At 39.7% G+C, this 23,273-nt stretch overlaps 2 protein-coding genes across 4 annotated transcripts in view; one reads left to right on the forward strand and one right to left on the reverse strand.

The window, feature by feature from the left end:
- Window positions 1–14,552: 14,552 nt before the first annotated feature.
- Window positions 14,553–18,568, reverse strand: CCDC59 (coiled-coil domain containing 59). 2 transcript variants are annotated; one of them, XM_081330457.1, is made up of 4 exons: window positions 18,359–18,568; window positions 17,237–17,459; window positions 15,444–15,543; window positions 14,553–15,084 (listed from the first exon to the last, which is right to left on the reverse strand). In XM_081330457.1, the coding sequence occupies exons 1-4, from the start codon at window positions 18,492–18,494 to the stop codon at window positions 14,923–14,925; spliced, it is 621 nt and encodes a 206-aa protein (XP_081186583.1). In that variant the 5' UTR covers window positions 18,495–18,568; the 3' UTR covers window positions 14,553–14,922. The 2 variants fall into 2 exon arrangements, with proteins under 2 accessions (XP_081186583.1, XP_081186584.1); XM_081330458.1 differs by having other exon boundaries at window positions 14,553–15,103.
- Window positions 18,569–18,768: 200 nt separating this feature from the next.
- METTL25 (methyltransferase like 25) overlaps window positions 18,769–23,273 on the forward strand; it is a gene marked incomplete at its 5' end in the record, with an annotated part of 38,347 nt that continues 33,842 nt past the window's right edge. For both annotated transcript variants that reach the window (XM_081330455.1, XM_081330456.1), the window contains 2 exons: window positions 18,769–19,057; window positions 21,261–21,425. In XM_081330455.1, coding sequence (XP_081186581.1) covers window positions 18,769–19,057; window positions 21,261–21,425 — 454 coding nt within the window. The remainder of the gene's footprint in view (window positions 19,058–21,260; window positions 21,426–23,273) is intronic.

The following is a 23,273-nucleotide window of genomic DNA, read 5'->3' on the forward strand; positions in this document are numbered from 1 at the left end:
AGTGAATACTAGTTAATTTCTATACTTTCATAATCAACATATTAACTAGAAATACTTTTCTTTGCTCCTCTCTTCTTCCAATAGGTTCTCCTTTTACCAGCATTAAGCAAATATAGTTCTTAATACTATCAATACATACATTTACATAAATATAAACATTTTCTAATATTTAACAATAACATCAGTATATAATGTCTTTTCTAATCAACTTATTTTACAGTTGCATTTGCAAAAAATCATCTTATGTAAATTACTATAGGTCCTTTTTTCAGAACTCTTATTTAAGCTTAGTTTCCCCTCAGTAGTCAAAACATTTCTTGTCAGTTATAATTTCCTCAAACTTGATTACATTTCAATATCCAAAATATTTCATATGTTTAAATCATCCCAATATTTTTTTTTACATTTCCCATATCATAAAAAAGAAAGAAAAAAAATACTATACTACTTATAAATCACATTTCTCTTACTGTAAAACCTCTTCATTTCCAAAATTTAACTATTCTTTTAAACATATTTAGGCAAATGTTTGGTCATATGATATTCCATCTGGTATGTCAAGTCATATCTCTTAAATCTAGTTCTTGCCTGTTCTTATTTCAGCTTAGGTTCCCTTCAGTATTCAGAACATTTCTTATCAGTTATAATTTTCTCCAAGCTGATTACAATTAAATATTCAGAATATTTCATTCATTTAAATCACCTCATTATTTTTACATTTTCCATATGACAAAGCAATACTATACTACTTATAAATCACATCTCTTACTATAGAACCCATTCATATCCAAAATTTAACTATGATTTTAACTATATTTAAACAAGTGTTTAGTCATGTAGTACTCCACCTGATAAGTCAAATTCTCTCTCTTGAATCTCCCCGTCTTCTCTTGCCTAGCGACTTTCCAAGTCAGTGTGTTCAGCTTGCCATATAATTCTTCCTATATTTTTATAGGTGGTGTTAAGAATGGGAAAGACAAATTGAGTAAGGTGTTTTTGAGGAGGAGTTTCACCCATTTATACTCGTTAACATGCTTCCACTTTTCTTCTCCCTCAATTTCTCTTTCCATTTTTTGTCTCCTAGACTCTAGTGGTTCTCCTGACAGCTCTATAGTCCATTTTGTCAAATCTTCTTCTTGTCTTCAGGTTTATTTTGATGTTCTGAAAAATGAAATGTCCTTTTCTGTTTCCAATATTATAGCAAGATCTTGTAAATTTTTCTTTGTCTGTGTTAAATTGTGGTTTTATTCATTTGTAACCTCCATCTTTGAATCATTTTTCCTAGTTTTTGTTCTATTATCTAATTTGTTTGTTCATTCTTTATCACCATTTTCTGAGAATTTTTTAATTGTGAGCTTACATAAAAATCATCAAAGTTATTTTTAATCTCTTTATGATTTGAAGCCATTATTGTTTGAATTAGTTGCAATATAGTGTACATTTCCTCCTCAAAAATATTTGTCTTAATCTTGAAGTATTTCTCCTGCAGATCTCTGATGTTCCAGACTGGGGATTTTAGAAAAGACTATTACGTGTGGTTTCTTGCCACTTTTAGTTGTATATGCAACCCCCATTTTCATCAAACCAGCCTTTCTTAAAGTCAAAACACTATACTCTTATCTTTATAAACAGTCCAAAATGTTCAGTCATTTAAAAATCATCCAGTAATTTTCCCCCTAGGAGAATAGCCAAAAGGTCAAAGTTTTTCTTTCTTTGCAGACGATTCTTAAACTTAAATATCACAGCTCAGTAAGTATTTATAATCCAAGAAGGTCAGTAGTTTTCATAACAATTTGTATTTCTCATTCTGCAATAGATAGCCCAGTGTATTTCCTTTCCTCTATTCCCAGCTGTTCTCTGTTTGGCTAAGAGTCCTTGAGGATCAAAGGGATAAAAGTGCTCTGTTTCTGGGGGTCTTGCCAGTTTCTGAGGCAAGACAGCTATATTTTTATACTCTGTTCCACCACTAGATGTCAGTGTCTGGTTATTTTCCAGCTTTTAAAATGAAATGATTATTTTCTTGAAATTCTGTCAATATTCTTTTAAGTAGAAAATCTTAACAATTTCCATAATTTTCAGTTTTATGCAAATTATAGCTTTACATTAGTTCATTTCAATGCATTTCTGTCCCCCATAAAAATTAAATCACCACTTCTGCCTATGGAAGGGTGGTGTGATAGTCCCCTTCCTTCTCACTTTTGGAGGATTTTTTTTTTGCTTCTTGGGGATCTTTTCCAGAAAATCAGTTTCAAAATAGAGAAGATCAGTATTCTCACCCAGCTCCAACATCCTATTCACAGTTGTTCTTAGTTGGTGATTTTGGACTTTTGAATGCCAGTAGCTTGGGCTAGTCACTAGAGTGCAGCTAGCCTTTCTCCTGTTGGGTTGGAGGGCTTCCCCTGGATCAAACAGATTGACTGCCATTGTTCTGTGATCATCGGGGTGCCCCTCCTTCTTGCCTCTCCGGGATGACATTAGATCCATTTAGGGTCCCCAGGCAGAGCAAAACCAGCCATGGGATGTGGACCTCTGCAATTCCTTGGTCTTGCCACTATGATGCAAAACTGGAAGTCTCCTCTTGTGGATTTTTTATGAGGCATAAGTTTCAGCCTACAAGATGGATTCATAATAGGGTTTTTCTTTTTTCTTCTTCTCACAATAAAAGTTCCTACTGTTAACTCAGAAATATCCATCTAAGTTGCATCACAAATTGTTTTGTAAATTCTGATTTAAAAGCATGCTGTAATGCAGTACTGGAATATGATGATAGCTGCTTTTCAGGAAAAGATAGCCCTGCAAAGTTTGAACTTTGTTGCATTTTTCTCCAAAGAAGTATATTAACTTGTGTCTTAGTTCTTCTTAAGAAGATTTTTTCTTGTTTGACATATTCCTTACTCATGCCTATGTACATGTGTTTAGTTTCCACAATCACATATAATAGCTAAGTATAAACAGATTAAGCTATACAGACACTTGGGAATAGAACTATAAAAGTTATTATATACCAAGTTTAATGTTATCTAGACCACATGTTGTAGTAAACCAAAATTTCTTAGTTTTTTTTTAAAAAAACAATATAACATACTAAGTCTTAATGAAATAAACAATATTACAATATAATATAATGGGTGTACTATGTCTGATATTTCATTTTATTCAAAATTGTTTATTATGGTTGTAAGTGCAGAAATCCATGATCTCAGGCAGAGACTGATCATAGCAAATGTTTTAATTGGAGACAGGCATGAACAAACTAAAATGTTACTGAATCCAGAACTTCTCCTTTACAATCAATTCCAATTAACCCTTTAATTTACATATGACTCAGTATATGTGCAGAGTATATGTAGAGAAAAGGTAGGTAGAGAGTAAATATATAGAGAGAATAAATATGCAAAGAGTAAATACCTGTACCAAGTAAGACCTTGAGAAAAATACCCAAAAAAGCATTAACTCGATAAAAGAGGCTGAAGCATTTTTTTAAGTCCTGCCAAGTAAGATAATATTCAGAAGTAACTCAGGCACAGACATTTGCATAATTCACTGGAGTATAAGAAGTGGAAGGAGGTACAACATGATCAAACTAACAACATTCTGTTAGCTCAGGTTCTCCTCTTTGTTGGCCCCTTCTCTATGGAACATCATTCCCCTAGAGGTACAATTGGCCTCCAGCTTGTTGCTATTCTGAAGGGTCCTAAAGACATGGTTTTGTAATGGGCGTGAGGACCATGAATGAAAACAGAGTCCATCAAGTGATTGATCTGATTGTGTTGTTGCTACAATGTTTTTTTAATGTTGTAAACCTCCTGGTTTACAACTAGGCTAGATGAATCAAAAGTTGGAATTAAGATTGTTGGGAGAAATCTTGTTGCGGGTGAAGAAGGAGATTGCAAAAGTTGGCTTGAAACTTAACATTAAGAAAACCAAGATCATGGCATCCAGCCCTCTCAATTCCTACCAAACAGATGGGGAAGAAATGGAGGTAGTGACAGATTTTATTTTCCTGGGCTCCAAGATCACCGCAAATGGAGATTGCAAACAAGAAATTAAAAGATGCTTGCTCCTGGGGAGGAAAGCCATGACAAATCTAGACAGCACACTAAAGAGCAGAGACATCTCACTGCCAACTAAAGTGTGAATAGTCAAGGCTATGGTTTTCCCAGTTGCAATGTATGGCTGTGAAAGAGCGCCAAAGAATTGAGCCCTTTGAACTATGGTGCTGAAGAAGACTCCTGCAAGTCCCTTGGACTGCAAGGCATTCAAACCGGTCAGTCCTAGAGGAAATCAACCCTGACTGCTCTTTAGAAGGCCAGATCCTGAAGTTGAAACTCAAATAGTTTGGCCACCTAATGAGAAGGAAGGACTCACTGGAGAAGAGCCTAATGCTGAGAAAGATTGATGGCAATAGAAGAAAGGGACGACAGAGAATGAGGTGGCTGGATGGAGTCACTGAAGCAGTAGGTGTGAGCTTAAATGGATTCCAGAAGATGGTAGATGACAGGAAGACCTGGATGAACGTTGTCCATGGGATCACAATGGGTCGGACACGACTTCACAACTAACAACAACAACAAAACCTCCTGGAGTAACCTCTTGTGAGTTGGGTGGCCATATAAATTTATTTAACAAATAAAAATAGCCAGTCTTAATAATTTAGTTTTTACTAAATGTCTTTCCTGTGATCCGTATAGTCTACATTAAGGCAGTTTATTTGTTTTAATGGTATGTTGAGGTCCTATTGATGAAATACCCTCAGAGGACCATGAAATGGCTTCCATGGTACATCATCATCACAAAATAGCTATCTCCTCTCCTTGTACAGATGCTCCTATCACTCTTTGCAAATAATGATGATGATGATGATGATGATACTACTACTACTACTACTACTACTACTACTACTACTACTACTACTAATAATAATAATAATAATAATAATAATAATAATAATAATGTTGGAAGGGGCCTTGGAAGCCATCTAGTCCAATACCCTGCTCAGGCAGGAAACCCTATACCATTGCAGACAAATGGCTGTCCAATCTCTTCTTAAAAACTTCCAGTGTTGGAGCATTCACCACTTCTGGAGGCATGTTGTTCCACTGGTTAATTGTTCTAACTGTTCTGTCAGGAAGTTTCTCCTTAGTTCTAGGTTGCTTCTCTCCTTGATTAGTTTCCATCTGTTGCTTCTTGTCTTGCCTTCAGGTGCTCTGGAGAATAGCTTGACTCCCTCTTCTTTGTGGCAGCCCCTGAGATATTGGAAAACTGCTATCATGTCACCCCTCGCCCTTCTCTTCATTGAACTACAGTAGACATACCCAATTCCAGCAACTGTTCCTTATATGTTTTAGCCTCCCTCATATAGAGCCTTGGTGGAGCAGTGGGCTAATGCCTCCTTAAGTAACACCAGCTGCCTGCAATTAGTGCAGGTTCGAGTCCCACCAGGCTCAAGGTTGACTCAGCCTTCCATCCTTCCGAGGTAGGTAAAATGAGGACCCAGATTGTTGGGGGCAATAAGCTGACTTTGTAATAATGCCGCTTGGGGTGTGTGTGTGAAAGCCCTAATAAACAGGCATATACACAGAATGAAGGCTACTGCTAAGCTTGTAAGCCGCCCTGAGTCTTCGGAGAAGGGCGGGATATAAATGGAATTAAAATAAAAAAATAAATAAATGTTCTCTATTGTCTTTGTATTATATTTACAAACATAGATTTATCATTTTTATTTTCTAATAATGCTTTTGAGGACTACAGGAAGCAAAATTCATTTGTGAATATCAAGATTGAGCTGGAGGCTTATGCTGCATTTTGCCATGCCCCTCTAGGTTCCCCGCCCCCCAAACTAAAGCAACTTTTAAGGTAAAATATGGCAAAACCCCTAAACATTACCACGATTACTACTGTATGTTGAGTCTCTCAGAAACATGTTCTTCAAACAGCTAACACTTCAAGGCAAAAAAGGGGAGAGGAGGAGGAGGAGGAGACTACTTGCTATTGATAACCATTATTAGATTTTTCATAGCTTGCAGTTTGTGTGACTCAGAATCTCAGAATAATTTGTTCCTCATCAAATTTTGTGCATGCCCTAATTATGCAAGTCATCATGCTTAGTTAGTAAACAGTTAAGAACAATGAACAGAATGGTTTTCCTTCCATGTCATTCTTGTTTTCAATCCATACATACATGCTATAAATGTTTAACTGTAGGGGCAAATGCTGTTGCCCAGCAACAAAGACTTGGCAAGAGCTCAGAAGCAGCTCCACATTACTAACAGACAATGGAGCACACTGTTCAGCAATCAATAACTTTTGATTTAAAGACAATGCCAAGTTTATCAGCCTTTCTCTCTACAACTCCCAAGTGTATTATGTGAGCAATGAATATAAGAAATCTATGCAAAGCACAGCTTTGTTTCAAATTTTATCAAATAATTTATCACAAATATTCTCCTCCATTACAGTTATAGTGTAAATTATATTCATTGCTAAGAACAATGAAGTATTGTGGAATCTTAACATTTATTTATGCCCACATGACCTTCCATCTGGACTACTGCAATGCACTCTGTACGGGGCTGCCTTTGAAGAGTATTCAGAAGCATCTTGCTGTAGAAAATGGCAGCATGAGTAGTTAATAGCCCGTTTTATTCAGCACATACTGTATACTATCATGTAATAATGTGTGGAAATGACTATGGGAGACAGTGGGAAGAGTCGCAACCAGGGCCATGGTCAAACATGAGATCACTTTGACTGCAGAAGAAATGTGGGCATGGCAAACATCTCAAAAGGGACTCTTGCTAGTTATTTGGTTATAAAAAGCCACAAGGGAGAAATGTATTTCAGGCTTGCAAGATTATGTTAATGTAACCTTACAATGCAGTAGAGCTAATACTTCTAGGTGTACTTTTGTCTGTACTACCTCACATGGTTGACAAAACACAACTTCATGAGTGGCATTAATTGCTAATGATGAAGGATGTGGTCAGTTACAGAATATCTATTTTTTTTTCAAAAGACAATCTATGAGATTAATCTTCCACACATTGCTTGGTGTACATTTTTCTTTTTATCTCAAGGACTTGGGATAACAGCTTACAATATTATATACGCTAAAAATGCCTCTGTATCAAATTCTGGTTTGCCAACGCAGACATTTGGAAGGCAAGCTCCGTCTTCCACGTCCGATTTTGCATCACTGGGGAACCCTGGAAAGGGTCGAAAGTCGCCCTATAGGGGCGATCATGGGAGGGTGGTAGCCCTTCTGCTCAATCCGGCATAGCACTTCAAACCAGTGGACAAAAGACCAGCTATAGAAATATGGCTTGCCACCAGGCTGCAGATAGCCGAGGTCAAACTTACCACCAGGCACCTATAAAGCAGACTGGGTGGGATCTGAACCTCTCTTCAATCCTAACTATTTTTTCCACCTGTATATGCTGCCCAAAGTATTTTCCCCCCCTGTGGACAGAGGGAAGGGAAAAATCTATCCCACCCTCTAATAACAGAGGTGACTGACTATCCAGGGGAATTTTAAAACGTTGAAACAATAACCTGATTTTAACTGGATTTCTATCTTTCCAAAACTTGAGGACTAAAAGACTTCCTATTTTAACTGAAGATTTTGGTTTTTACTTACAAAAAAGAAGTAAAATTGGGGAAAAAGACTATAAAAATCTTGGTGTTTTTTTTAAAAAAAATCCTAATTATTACTACCTTTTATTGTCTGAAAGAGACTTGGCTTGAAGCCCAGACTATAGGTAAGACTTTTGTAACATTTCAGCATTCCCAGGGTCATGTGACCTACATTCGGATACTTGGCAACTAATTCATATTTATGATGGCTACAGTGTCTCAAGGTAATGTGATCCCCTTTTCCAACCTTTTGACAAGCAAAATCAATGGGGAAACCAGATTCACTTAACAATCTTTGACATCAGGGGTGTCAAACTCAATTTCATTGAGGGCTGCATTAGCATTGTGGTTATTGTGGGGGGGATTCCTTCCTTCCTTTTTCTCTCCCTGCCTCCCTCCCTCCTTCTCATTCCCATCTCCTTCCTTCCTTCCTTCCTTCCTTCCTTCCTTCCTTCCTTCCTTCCTTCCTTCCTTCCTTCCTTCCTTCCCTGATCCTGGGGCTTCTGCTGAGCCCTGACAGCTGATTGGTGCTTCTGCAGGGGTGTCAGGGCACAGCAGAAGCCCCAGGATCAGCGCCAGGCTCCAGCTCATCAGCGCTTCTGTAGGGCTCAGCAGAAGCCCCAGGATCAGCGCCGGGACCCAGCTGATCAGTGATTTTGCGGGGCTCAGCAGAAGCACCAGGATCAGTGCCAGGTTCCAAGAGAAGAGTGTCTCTTCTGGACAAGAAAAAAAAAGATCACATCTGCATCCAGCTCTTGGGGGTGGAGTGGGGGATTTTTATTTTTTGCCTCGTTTTGCTCTTTTAAAAAGACCATGCCCCCCATGCCATAAGCCACACACCATCACCGTTTGCCTGTGCACCCCCCCCCACAGAAAAGTCCCTCTTTCCCTTCCTTTGAAACAACACACACCCCCGAATCCACCCTTCTGAATTACAACGAAAGAAAGCCAAGTTTTTTCTTTTGTGGTCTTTACACATTTAAACTGCTAGAAGGAAGTGGGGAAGCAAACCATCACAAGACACTCTTCTGTTTTAACCTTTCTTCCTTGTCATTTTTCAGAGTTTTCATCCTGCTTTCATGAGAGGGTAGCGTTTACGGGGCGTGAAGCTGCCCCCTTTCCCTCCCCCCAAGCCATATCTGAGCAAGATGCCCGCCTGCTCACCCAGCCACGCTCTTCCAACTTTCCGAGGTTTTTGTTGTCGTGAGCATTTCTGTTGAGGACTGGCAGTCCTGTTGGGGGCTGCTTGGTTTTTATTCCCCTCCCCGTCTGCTATGTGGATGCAGCAGGTTTTGGTCATGCTGGGAGGTTACCCACGAAGCATGTTTTTTTGGGGGGGGATTTCCACTCTGGTTTCTAAGCTTGCTTAAACCCCTCCTCCTCCTCACCGGAGCACCCCTTTGTCTGCAATGGTGCAGCAGGAAGATTTCTGCTGGGCTGGGGATGATGGGGATCTGCCCTCTGCAGAGTAGGGGCAGGGTTACTATGCTCCCTGGCAATCAGGTTTGGTTTCCTTTCTTTGCCCCTCCCTCCCTCCCTGCCTCCCCTGCTTGTAGCTGCCTCTGGGCCCCTCATTCTTGGGAGCTAGCGTTGCTGGCATCTCTTTCTCCTGAGCCCCTTGTGCTGGGTAACTGTTGCCACCCAAGAACTGTTTTAGGGTTAGAGAATCTTTGGGGAGATAGCCAGCTAGCACCCCAACACTCCCCCCATGCTGCCACTTCAACTGCAGAAGCTGCACCCTCCCCCAAAGCCCCTGCAATCACCTATTAGCAATTGCATGCTGCTCCAAGGAGGAATGCTAGAGGCAAATGAGCTGACGTGGGAGGCTCAAGGAGAAGGAGGCGTGGCCAAGGGTAGAAGGCAAAAGATCCTAGACTCGCCACCGATCTGCATGTGCTGATCCTGGGATCTCAGCAGAACCCAGGCAAACCTCACGCAGCACCAGCTGAATCTCCGCCCTAAGACTGTGTGGGGCTGCCTGCCACTCCCAAGGCTGCTGCCAATCAGCTGGAGCTGTGCACACCGATCCTGGGCTCTCAGCAGAACCCAGGCAAACCTCATGCAACTCCAGCTGAATCTCTGCCCTAAGACTGCATGGGGCTGCCTGCCACTCCCAAGGCCGCTGCCAATCAGTTGGAGCAGCTGTGCACCGATCCTGGGCTCTCAGCAGAGTCCCAATGAAACCTCATGCAGCTCCAGCTGACTCTCCCACAGGCCTGTGTGGTGTTGCTGCCACTTCACCTCATACACTTTTACACTTTTTTTACACTTTTTTTTAACAGTGCTTTTCAACCCGTCATATGAGTACCACCTGCCAGGTGCTAATGTACCACCAGTGGTACGCGTACCACTGGTTGAAAAGCCCTGATCTAGAGCACATGTGGACGATCTTCCATCTTTTCCTCTCCAGAGACATTTTAAAGAACCAGTCTAGTCACTGGTTCTTTAGTCTTTGCAGTTGTTATCGTCTTTCCTCTCCAGTTAAGCTCTCCAGCAATCATATATTACTTTATTTTGCCATGGCTACTGTCAGGGCTTTTTTTCTAAAAAAAAAAAAGATGCTGGAACGCCATTCTGAGCGTTCTATGAGGAAAAAAAAGCCCTGGCTACTGTGAAAAGATAATTGCTAAAAAGGCCATTCAGGCCTTGAATATAATAAAAAATGTGGCAATCACAGAATTCCATGATTGATCAACTAAGATACTTATCATCTAATACACTTGCTATGGTGTATTAGCTGTTGAAATGACTCAATTATTAGAAAGCATTTATTTGACAAAAATAATTATGCAATTTCTTAAACAGAGCAAAGCATCACTGTAAACATAGACAGAATAGAATGAAAGAAAACTGCCAAGGAAACTGCTCCCAGTACTATTTCCTATGTTATTCTGTTACTGTAAATTAGGTTTAAGGGGGCTGTGGAATGCTTCTAGGTATGGTTCCTAGAAAATGTTTCAGGACATGTGGGTATGCAAATATAACACTTGTCTGCAATTCTTTTAAAATGTGGCTGCTTTTAAAAAATTGCCCATTCATGCTCCAAGCACATTTTTGACATCAGATCAAAAACATTGCATAGCTCCAATGATTTCCCTAAAGCATAAAGCATCTGGAGAAGAAATATCTCTTTGATATATCCATTTTAGGAAGTCCTTTAAAAATATATCATGTTTATTAAATGGAAACTCCTTAAAAATTCCTATATTTAAACACAACAAGTAAACCTTTTTATCTGATTACATCAGTTCCATTGAATTACTGAGTGCAAACACATTTTTGCTGGTGAAATTCAGCTCCATACTTCCACCCAGTGGGGTTTTCTTGATAAAAGAACATTTTAAATAGGAATAAGATGAAGCAATTTCCTCCTGCTGCATTGGGGTAAATCAGTGTTACATTTATACCATTTTTATGAAGTCTTAAATTAAATATCTAGCCATTGCTTTGATCATTTTACATCATACTCACAATACATAAACAATGTATTTAGCAGTAACAGTAGAAATTACAATCCTTACAGTATAAATATTCAGACGAACATGTCAACTCAGCCAATCCATATTACATATCTGTAGCCAGTGAATATTAAAAGATTCCACAGGCATATGAAAATTCTACAAAAATAGGTAGTTGTTATTGTATTGTATAGATACAGTATACTGATGGACTGGGCTAATCTTCTGACCTATTACACACATGAGAAAAAGTATAGCAGATACAAAATACCTCTGAATCTTTTAAAATTTGGTGAAATAAAGAAAGCTTGGCCTAGGAAGGGCTTTAGGCTCTGCTCAGCTCTAGGTAAAATTTTTGCCTCAGAATTTAGAGACATTCTGTTGTTTCTTCCTAAGTGTGTCTATGCTGTACCTGATTCTGTTTTCTTGATTTAACAAGCCTGAACTCTGTTGATTCCTGCATAGACATCCCAAAATAAAAGATGGATTAATTTCTTGAATGCATGTATGGTTATATTGCAACAGTAGTTGGAGCTCTGCTTCCAATTGCAAATATTTTAGTTCTCTTATTATTTAGAGGCAATTAACAAAAAAAATTAAGCAAATGTATAGTTACTCAGAATTTTCCCCCCAAAGAACTATTTATTTTGTTTACTTATTCATATCCCAAAACTGTAATTTTTATAAATAACTCAAGGAGCAAACATACAGGTAGTCAATGACTAACAACCACAATTGGGACCAGAACTTCTGTTACTGAAACAGTCATTAAGTAAGTTGCATCAAATTTTACAATTACTTATGGTTAACTGAATCACAGTTGTTAAGTAAATCCACCTTCTCCCATTGACTTACTCGGACGTCAGCTGAGAAAGTTGCAAATAACGATCTTACTGGACAGCATTCTGCGAAAGTCTCAATTTTCCAAAGCCATATTAGGCAACTGTGGCTGAAACCTATCATTCCATTTGGTGACATATAGCATAGTGTGATATTTATGAAGACTAAGGTAAAATGAATGACTTCTCTAAAGAAAAGCAGAGAGAATTAGAGAGGGTGGGGAGAGATCTTTCCTTTTGGTTTTGGATACATTTCCAATTCAAAATAGGAAAGCTCTGGTGCTAGAACAGGTGTGGGTGATGAGCAGCCCTGCACAGTTGAACATGGCAGTAAATTCCTTCAAGTGCAAAGAGTGAAATGGGACCTTTAGGCTCCCACCTTTGGCCATGCCTGCTTCTACTCTAGCCTCCCACCTCCGCATATTTGCTTCCAGCGTTTCTCCTTGGCTCCCCCCCCTGCCCATTCTCCATGGCCCTCCACCTCACACCCTTCGGCTCAGCCCATTCGCCGAGGCCCCCTTTGTCCCAAGCTTTTGGCTATATGAGACAGCCGCCAGACAATCAGATGGGTGGCAGGCAGAAGCCATGGTGCTGTGGGAGTAGTGTACGATTGCCGATAGAGGATTGCAGGGGCTTTGCGGGAGTGTGGCTTCTGCTGTTGAAGTGGGAGCATGGGGGCCATGTCAGGTGCTAGTTGGTTATCCCCCAAACATTCCCTAGCTTTAAAACAGCTCTTGGGTGGCCACAGTTACCCAGCACGAAGGGCTCTGGTGAAAGAGACGCCAGCAATCCTAATTCCCAAGAGTGAGGGGCTCAGAGGATGGGAGGGAGGGCAAAGGAAGGAAATCAAACCTGATTGACAGGGAGCAGTAACCCTGGCCCTACTCCACGGAGGGCAGACCCCCATCATCCATGGCCTGGCAGGGGTCTTCCTGCCCCCCCCCTGTTGCAGACAAAGGAGAGCTTTAGTGAGGAGGAGGAAGAGAGTTTAAGCAAGCTGAGCAACAGATGTGGGGATCCACCCCAAAACAAACGTGCTTCATGGGTGACCTCCCAGACAGAAGTGACCAAAACCTGCTGCAAACATCCAGCAGACAGGTGTTGGTGGTGGGAATAAAAAAACGAACAGAACCTGGCTGCCAATCCTGAACAGAAGTGCTCACAACAAAAACTTTGGATGGGGAAGAGCGTAGCCCAGGTGGGTGTCATGCTTGGCTGGTGGCTTCGCAAACGCTGCCCTCTCATGAAAGCAGGATGAAAACTCCAAAAAATGGCAAGGAAAAAAGGTTAAAAACAGAAGAGTGCCTCGTGATGGCTTTCCCCCCTTTGTTCTAGCAGGTTAAATACAGTATGTAAAGACGTCTCATTTTAATTCAGAAGGGAGGAACGAGAGGAGACAAGGGGGGGGTTGCTTGCTTCAAAGGGAAAAAGAGGGGCTCTGGAGGGGCATTGCAGGCGAACAGTGATGGCGTGCGGCTTCTAGCTTTGCGGGGGAGGAAATTGGGTGCGTGGTCTTTTTAAAAGAGCAAAACAAGGCAAAAAATTACAAAAAAAATGGGAAGAAAACCATTGCGAGGTTTTAACTTTTTAACCTGCTCACACTTCAACGGCAAAAGCTGCACACACACACACACACAAGACCCTGCAATCCCCTATCAGCAATTGCACGCTGCTCCCACAGCACCATGGCTTCTGCCTGCCACCCAATTGACTGGCGGCTAACTGTCCCGTGTGGCCAAAAGCCTGGGGCAAAGGGGGCCTCGGCGAATGGGCTGGGCTGAAGGGCGCGAGGCAGTGGGCCAGGGGCCCATTGGCCAGGGAGAATGGGCAGGGGAGGGCCAGCTGAGGAAGAACGCTGGAAGCAAATGGGCAGAGGCGGGAGGCTCAAGGAGGCGTGGCCAAAGGTGGGAGGCGAAAGATCCTAGACCCTGCAAAGGGATGGGAAAAAATTGCAATCCCAGCTCTAACCTCTTCATACCTATGAAAGCAGCAAGAATGTATATAGTATTTAACACATGGATTCTCCACTTTGGCTTTTTGTAAAATAAATGATATAGTATGTCATGTGTTGTTGGTATTCATCTGATGTTGTTTTTACCTATTTTTAAGAACTGCTAAGGATCAGATTATTTTTACTATATCCTGATAGGTAAAGCATGGAACTCAAGGTGGAGGTGCTTTCTTTTTCATAGAACTGTACATGTTAAATTATTGCAATTCATTACAGAATTCTTGAACAAATTATAAAAAAGTACCTCTGCTAGTACTTTGAAGATTGCTTATGAAGTATTTAATAGTATTGACCTGCATCTGGTTGCTGAAGATATTCTTAAACCATTTACTATAATTTTCAGTGTTGAATGTTATCTCTATCTATAGATTACATACACAAAATTTTCCTGCCCTGTTCCAACAAGATCCCATTAATCCCATATATTTTTTTAAAATTAATCCTGTTATATTTCTGTAAGCATGTTTATATGCTCGTGTTTATTATATTAATTACACTATAATATTTGGCAAACTATTTCTGTATTTTATCAAGTTATGCCAACAACACTTTGTTCATAGTCATTTAAATTTTTGAATATACGCACAAGAAAACAGAGAACAGAGGAAAACAAAGTGTTGCAAACTTTAAGTAAACAGAAGACCAGTTGTACTAAAACGAGCAATACAGTTCAATACATGCCCAGTCAGAAATTACATTAAAGCAAAAGGAATTTTTAAATCACAGCACAAATGTACATCCAAAACTTAAGCTGCATTTCTTAAAACTAAATCATTTTCATATAAGACTATTCAAATTGTAATTTTAATTTTAAAATCCTTGCAAACAGATCTATATTGGCAAAAATATTTCCATTATAATTTAATAAACTTTAGTAAGAGCTGACAGTACAAATTGAAAGGGTAGGCCACTGCAGAAAAAAGTCCGTATCCAGTTTATATTATAATTTTTTTGTATCTGTAATTTAAAACAATGTGACAAGTTATGCTTTTTGCTCAATTTTTTGAAGCAGATATTCCATTTGTAAATTTAGATTTGGCTGTCCTTTTCTAGTCCTTTTACTTAATATTTTGTATGTTTCCATTTTCTTCTGTTTGTAAAGTTTTTGAGCTTGTTCTCTTTCTTCTCTCTTTTTTTTGGCTGCCTGAAATTAAAAAAAAAACCTGGAATCATTAAGACCTGTACTTATTTCATTCCTTTAGAGTTCTTTCATATTATACATGCTGCTTCAATCTTTGCAACTATATACTGTATATAACAAAAAGTACCATCTATCAGCACGCATTCTGAATGTCCTTCTCATTTAGCATGCAAGTGTTGACATCAGTTTCTTCTATATAAACTTCTACTTATGAAACATAAACATGTTTTTAAGACTATATAGTCCTATACATACTCAAAAGGGATCAGCATTATTGAAATCAGTAAGAAACTGCCTATATAAAATTTAAAACCACACCAAGATATAGCCCTAAAACCAATGATTTTATTTAAGTTACATACTTCTTTTTTCTTGTCTTGTTCAATCTTTATTTTCTCATAATCCTCTTTTGCTTTCTGGTTTGAAGTTTTTGCTTTACATTTTCTCTGAATCACATTGCTCCTGTGTTAAACAAGAATACTGACAATTAAAATATGTCTTTGGTTAAGCAGAACTATATTATCTAAGCAGTTGGGAACTTTGATACACTTAATGAAAACCTGTGCAATGGATGAATGGAAAAGATCCTGAGATTATTTGCTTCAGGCCAGTACTTTATTTAATCATTGTAACTTTTCTGGGGAACAGAGCTAGAAATAATTTTAAAATTGGCCTCCAGGGAAGAAATGGTGAAGTAAAGATGGCTTGCTAAAAGCATAGCTGATGTTTGTGGAATGAAGACCTGGCAAGTATACTGGCTCTTTGTACTACCTCTTGGGAGCTTGAGATTACACACAAATGCTCCAGGCAAATGCTTCTTGCAAGGAGACCAAGACACCAGTCTCTAGCAAGTTTCCATGGGAGATGAGGGAATCTTGTTCAAACCATGGTTGATACCGTATTTCCCCAAATGTAAGACCTACCCCAAAATAAGCCCTAGCTTGATTTTTTTGGGAGTGGGTCTAATATAAGCTCTACTCCCAAAATAAGCCCTGGTTTTGAGATGAGGTGTACACCTAAAAATCAAGCTAGGGCAGGGGTGGGGGGTAGAGCTGCCCCATGTGCTTTGCACTCGCTTAATATTGTAGCCAGGCCTCCCATGGATTGATACTTGCTTCGCCTCGCTGGCCCATTTCTTCTGTGGGGTCCCCCAGTGTGCATTTCACAGTCAGAGGCCTTTCCAGAAGCTGGTCCTTTGGCTGCAGAAGTGGGTGGGGCTGTCAGTGCCGTGGCAGCGAAGTGCGTGGAAAAGACACCCCCCCAAAAAATAAGACCTGGTGCCTTCTTTGGAAGCAAAAATAATAAAAAAAAATTAAGACTGGGTCTTATTTTCAGGGAAACACGGTATCTTTAAAAGGTCATTGGATTTACATACTCCCTTTTCTAATAACTTTCACAAATTGTTAACTGCTTTTGAACTATTAGGATCTTTTGGATTGACAAATCAGGGTGTTTCCTTCAAGTCTTAGCAAAAGAAATTTTAAATATAAGTTTAAGGACTTTTTTTTAAATAAACAGCAAAGGGGTGATTAGAGCTTTGATTATGGAAAGCTACAAATACACTAAGGGTCCAGATAAACTTGAAATAAGATTTTGGAATTAATTATAAGAATCCTCTGTGAAAAATATTTTTGTTTTAAATTCTTTTAAAAATATGATAGAATTTTGAAGGTTACACTCTAGAAGGAACTAAAGATTGCATTAAAGAACACTTACAAATTCAGAATAAAAAAGATTGCTAGGAAAGAATATAAAGTTGGTTATTTGATCAAGATTGTTCTCTCTGTTCTGTTGTTGTTGTTCTCTCTGCCAACCCCTAATGAACTTTTGCTGAAATCAAGGCTGAATGACAATGCTTTAAAGGTTTGTTTATACGTAAGTGATGGGATACTCGAGGATGAGATCATTTGTTTAAGAGAGGGTGATGAATTACTAAAACTGTTTATACTTGTTGCAATGAAGTCATTACTGTTATTTTTCTTTACTATATTTTTTTCTTTCTCTATTTTTCCCCATTTTTCTTTTCTGCACTATTTTTGCTTTTATTGTTTTATTTTTTAGTTTGTATTAGTTTTTATTGTTGCAATTTTAATTTTTAATAAAATTACTATAAAGAATGAAACCATTTTACTACTAAGAACAGTAGCATTCTTACTCTGAAGTTACAATCTCCTTCTCTTCAAGTACTACTGGTTTATATTTAGGTTTCTGCTGTTTCCGAAGCATTTCCTCTTCAGCTAAATAAAGATGTTTCAGGTGTTCGGGATAATCTTCGGTATACCCAACATTCCTCTGAGGATTCACATTTCTTTCCTTTTTAAGTAACTTTTTGTAGTCACGTTGAATCTTTTGTTTTCTCCAAATGGCAAAACCTTGACCTAAAAGTTTAGGATAAAAAGATTACTTTTAAATGAATGTATTTCTTTCACAACATATAACACTCACCAATCTGATACTTAAAACTGTATAGCAATCTGTATCTGGTAGTGATTAACTGGTTACAAAGTATACACCTTGAGATGGGACTAGATTCAAGGATACATATTACCATAACCCTTTATCTCTTCCATCTGTAAATTCAATATCAGCTAGTTACATAACAATTAGAGGTTTGGCTAAGTCAGCGGTTCCCAACTTTCCAGCTCTGCAGACTGGCCGCAGCCCATTCCCAATGGGCCACAGACCAGGATTTGGGGATCCCTGGGCTAAGTTATATATAAAAGCTGCTAGAATCATATGAAAAAGTACACCCATGTAAAGTTTTTTCTTTAACGTATGATATAGAAATCATTTTTCTTTATTAACATATGATACACAAAATCATACTTGTCTTTATACAAATAGGATATAACTGTCTTTCTCTGTGGCTGTACTTTCCCTCACTAATTTAAAAATCAGTAGTTATTTTTTTAATCCTTTGCCCATATATATATATATGCATGCCCAAAATTCTCTTATCTATCTTATGTAACCGTGTGACTCTTGCTCTTTGTTGTAATAGGCTAGTCTTGTATTAATAAAATGTTCTCCAACTAGCGATATTACATTTTTCCCAAAATAGTAAAAATGCAGAAATGATATGTTCTCTTCCGGGTTACGCGTTGTTAATTTCTCAGTCCGGTCCGTTTCTGCTTTTTTTTTTCGAGACCAGTCAAAATCGGCTATCTTTGATATCTAGCTTAGCGTCACGGAAAAAAAGTAAGACGTCAAGAGACCACGCTGCAGAAAAACCATAACATCTTTTCCCCTTTGGCTCGCCCAGCTGTGAGGTTCATACCCTCCTTCAGGCTTCCCCTAAACTGACGCGTGTCCCATCGCCGGGGCTGCTTCCGAATCAAACCAGCCGGAGCTTTTTCCTTTCCTCCATCTTTCTTGAAGCTCGCAGAGTCTCCATTCTTTCTAACTGGCGCCATCAGGCGATCTATTCAGTTTCGTCGCACGTTGCCTACGTCATCAATAGGTGTCACCGACGTCTTTTCAGCTGCAGGGGTATCCAATTGGGAAGAACGTTGAAATAGCTTTGTTCGGCACTTGATTCACTTTGCCTGGGAAGAAAGGTCGAGCCAGCACGGAAGGCAGGGAGGGAGGGAGGGAGGAGGCGAAAACCAGCCCCATCGATGCTGAGCTATCGGTATTCCTTCGTTTTCTCCTCGATGATTGGCGCGCAGTTTCTGTGCGGGGTTCACCATGTCCAGGTGTCCTCCGAAGTCCCCGCCGGCCGCCTCCCGAGAGAATTACCCCTTGCCTCCGGAGCCTTCCGCGGAGACAGTAACCGAGCGACTACGGGCAGTCGCAGAGTTCCTCCGGTGGGGACTTCCGCTGTGCCAGACCCACACGGTGGAGTTCTACACGAGGGGGCTCTGGGAGAAGTTCGTAGCTCTTCCTCCCGAGACGGTGCTGGGCGCGCTGAGCGGAGACAGGTTGCAGCACCTCCTGGAAGAGCCGACTCCGCAGCGCCCCTTAGAGGATGTCGCCGGTAAGAGCCACCATCTGGAAAGCTGCCGGCGCTGGCTTGAGCTCTTCGAATAGAACCTGCCTTCAGGGCGCGCGCGGTCCGGGGACAAGCCAGAACGCCGGGCGGGGCGGAGTCAGAGCTTTAAGAGACGAGAGCCGTCTCGCTCCTGCCCAGTTCTTTCCCTCCTCTCCGTCCGTCCGTCCATCCGTCTGTCCGGTCGGTCTCCGTCAGCTTTGCCGGCATCTTCATCTTTTCTTTCTTCACCACCTGGAATTGGGACGTGGTTGTTCGCTCTACGAAGATTTGAAATGGATTTGAAATAGCTCTGCTGTCACAACGCTCATCTTTTAGCGCAGTGTTTCTCAACCTTGACATCTTAAAAGGCGGGCCACAATTCCTCCGCTAGCACGTTGTCTAGGTTGAGAAACGGGGCTTTTGGGAACTCGGAGTTTCCCTAGGGCAGGGGTAGGCAACCTCGGCTCTTTTATGACTCATGGACTTCAACTCCCAGAATTCCTGAGCCAGCTTGGCTGGCTCAGGAATTCTGGGAGTTGAAGTCCATGAGTCATAAAAGAGCCGAGGTTGCCTACCCCTGCCCTAGGGCCAACCTCGGCTCTTTTATGACTCATTGACTTCAACTCCCAGAATTCCTGAGTCAGCCATGCTGACTCAGGAATTCTGGCAGTTGAAGTCCATGAGTCATAAAAGAGCCAAGGTTGCCTACCTCTGCCCTAGGCAAGCTCTCTCTTTTTTCCTCTCTCATCCTCTCCCTCCCTCTTTCCCTACCCTGCTTAGTTTTATTATGCCTGCAGTCCTAATTTATACAGTTCCATTTCCTCAAACGAGCATGCATTATAAGCCATTCACATAGTACATTTAATAAAGAATGGTGATATATTTCAAATGACTTTTTGAGGCAAAGCTATCGGCATTGTTGGAGGGAACCTTTGGGCCAGTCAGTTGTTCTCGGTCCTACCCATCTTACATCGTTATGGTTGGCAAAATGGGAATCAGATTTACGTAAAAAATAAAATAAAGGGAATACATAAATTAATACATATAAATAAAGGCTAATACTCCATGATACTCTCCCTGCTTTATTTAGTGTATTAGTATTGTTTACAATTCAGGAACTGATCTTCAACTTTTCCAAGCTTCTGGACAGTATTTCAGGTATTAAATATTACTGAGATATTTTGATTTCTCTTTCAATGTAATTGATAGTCTCATCTAATTGATTTATGTAGTCTTTTGAAGCCAACATTTTTTCTCTTTTCTTATAGCTGAAAAATAAACATCTCCACATTATTAGGAGATTATTTTCAGTACGGTTTCTAGATTAGTTTTCGGTTTTAGTCTAAAGGTGTTACGGCTTTTGCTATGTGTTGAATCCAAAAGAAAAAAAAATGTGGTTTATTACAGACAACTGGTACACTCGTCCTGTGTACATTTGAACTATATTTTTTGCATTTAGAATCTCATGTGCTGCATAGTCTTATAGATACCAAATTGAAATGAAAACTTTGTTCATGAGTTAAAACTGAATGTTCTTGAGCATTTGTCCTATTTGTTTTAGAAAGCAAAAAGAAATCCAAATAAAATTCACTAAAAATTCTGCTCATGATTTTCATAAATCTAAAATTACAAAAGAATTGTTATATATTTGCCTTCCATTGGTATTCAAGTTTTCAACTGATTCTGCTCCACTTCACACACAGCAAGGACATTCATTGGATTGATTATATCTCCTGCTTCATCATAAATCTGAAAGAGGACTTGCTATTTAATAAATGTACATAAAATACATAAACTGTATGAAAGTAACAACCTGTGTCCTATTGAGTCATTGTTTCATAGATATTTCTTTACTAGATTCCTCAATGCCTTCACAATGGCAGAACTAATGTACTTGAAAAGTTCTTAAAAATTCTGGAAGATATTCAGAAATGTATCTCCCTTGAAAATAGCCCATGTTGAACTGTGTAGCACAGGCACCAGGAGCTGACCATATGAAATTATATTGTATTTTTTATTTTGCAATATGTCATAAAATGTTTTATAAAATTTATCAAATTTCAATTTTATGGGAATCATGGATCACGGATTTTGAACACATGCAGTAGGTTAGCCTATTTCAGGTACCTTGATTGAAAAGTATTGCTCTGTGATGCCCTGTTTCATCCACTTCCATTATTATAAACTGTTTTCTATTCTTTCCACACAGATAAATCTGGATTTTACAACATTTTTTGTAAAAATACTCAGAGGCTGATTAATGTCCAGGCTTTTGCATTAGCTGCTAAATACTATTCAATGCCAAATCTTGGAGTATGCACCTCATTAGAACAGATCCTCGAAACATTGGACAGAAAACAGCAGTCAAGATCAAGTAAGTTAATAATGTTATATTGTTTTTCATACCTGTAAAACCTTTTCCTTAAAATCCAATTATTAGGAGCCATGGTGGTACAGTGGTTAGAATGCAGTATTGCAGGCTAATTCTGCTGATTGCCAGCAGTTCAATTCTTCCTGGCTCAAGGTTGACTCAGCCTTCCATCTTTCCAAGTTGGTAAAATGAGGACCCAGATTGTTGGGGGCAATATGCTGACTCTGTAAACTGCTTAGAGCAGTGGTCCCCAACCCCTGGGCCGTGGCCTACTAAACGACGTGCAAATGGAGCTGTGTTCACATATGGAACCATCCCCTTTCCCCCCCATCCCCCTTGCTGGTCTGCAAAGCCAGAAAGGTTGGAGACCACTGGTTTAGATACTATGTTGATTTTTAATTCCTTTTGTCTCTGGAAAGAACATTTTAAAATCACAGAATAACAGAGTTGAAAGGGACTTTGGAGGTCTTCTAGTCCAACTTCCTGCTCAAGCAGGAGACTCTTTACCATTTCAGACAAATGTTTGTTCAATCTCTCCTTAAAAATATCCAGTGTTGGAGCATTCACAACCCCTGGAGGCAAGCTGGTCCACTGGTTAATTGTTCTAACTGTCAGGAAATTTCTCCTTATTTCTAAGTTGGTTCTCCTTGATTAGTCCATTCCTTCTTGTTCTGCCTTCAGGTGCTTTGGAGACTAGGCTGAGCCCCTCTTCTTTGTGGCAGCCCCTTAGATATTGGAACACTGCTATCAAATCATCCCTAGTCCTTCTCTTCATTAAATTAGACATGCCCAAGTACTGCAGTCATTTTTTATATGTTGTAGCCTCCAGTCCTCAAATGATATACATATTCAGTTCTTAATGAGCTTTGAATTTGGGCAATCATTTTTCTAGTATTTATGGACTGAAAATCAATATTTTAACAGAATCTTTTCTGCTATCAATAAAAAAATCTAAATACAGAAACTGGTTTAAGAAATTTTCAGTTGACTTTTAGCCAAGGCATTCTGCAGAAATGAAATTAATGATATGTTCTTCCAAATCAAATCCCACCTTAGCCATGAAAGTGAGCTGAATAATGGGCCAGTCACTCTCTCTCTCAGTGTAACCAACCCCACAGGGCTGTTGTGGTAGGGAAAATAGGAGGAGGAAGGAGTATTAAGTATATTTGTTGCCTTGAGTTATTTGTAAAAATGGTGATAGACAGACAAACAGAATAAGAGCTGTTTCTATATCACATATCTCCATGTGAAGTAGTTTTAATACCTTATTAAAGAAACAGTTTTCCTTATTTTGGAAAGAATTCCCTTTTGTTTTCCCAGAAATATTCAGTATTCCCTGAATATTCTTGCTCTAAGCAAATACAGATACCGTATTTTCCGGCGTATAAGACGACCCGGCGTATAAGACGACCCCCTACTTTTAAGAAGTTTTTCAAGGTTTTTTGTCTTATACGCCGGAAAATACTTACATGCCCTGCCCTCCCTGTCCGTCATAATCCAAAATTCCGTTTGGATCAATCAAACACAACTCAGTGATGCCAGACTGGATTTGCAAACAGATCCAAAACTGTCACATTCAGAATCACCATGGTATCATGTTCTCCTAGAGTCCTCCATTGAATTCGACAGACTGAAGTAATGAAGGAGAGGTTTGAATGAAAAATACGCTAGACAGTTTTAACTGGAGTGTTAAATCACCACTCTAACACTCACGCGCGCCCCCCTTTCAAAGGATTGTTTTTATGGTCCTGTCTTTCGATGTTCTTATCCCATCTCTTTCCATCTGCAATTTTCGGACAGCTTTTTGTTTAAATAAAAAACGTATCCCAAGAGTTATCGATAGTCTTTACA

Source organism: Vipera berus, assembly GCF_964194415.1.
Source record: "Vipera berus genome assembly, chromosome: 6".
NCBI lineage: Eukaryota > Metazoa > Chordata > Lepidosauria > Squamata > Viperidae > Vipera > Vipera berus.

What these genes read in the sequence shown, in the direction of transcription:
- CCDC59 (XM_081330457.1), bottom strand. Translation starts at nt 18,494, where the DNA reads ATGGCGCCAGTTAGAAAGAATGGAGACTCTGCGAGCTTCAAGAAAGAT. An exon ending in TAGGGGAAGCCTGAAGGAGG is followed by an intron (nt 17,460 to 18,358) that starts GTATGAACCTCA and finishes CTAAACTTTTAG; the next exon opens with GTCAAGGTTTTGCCATTTGG. An exon ending in AAGGAGATTGTAACTTCAGA is followed by an intron (nt 15,544 to 17,236) that starts GTAAGAATGCTA and finishes TGTTTAACACAG; the next exon opens with GAGCAATGTGATTCAGAGAA.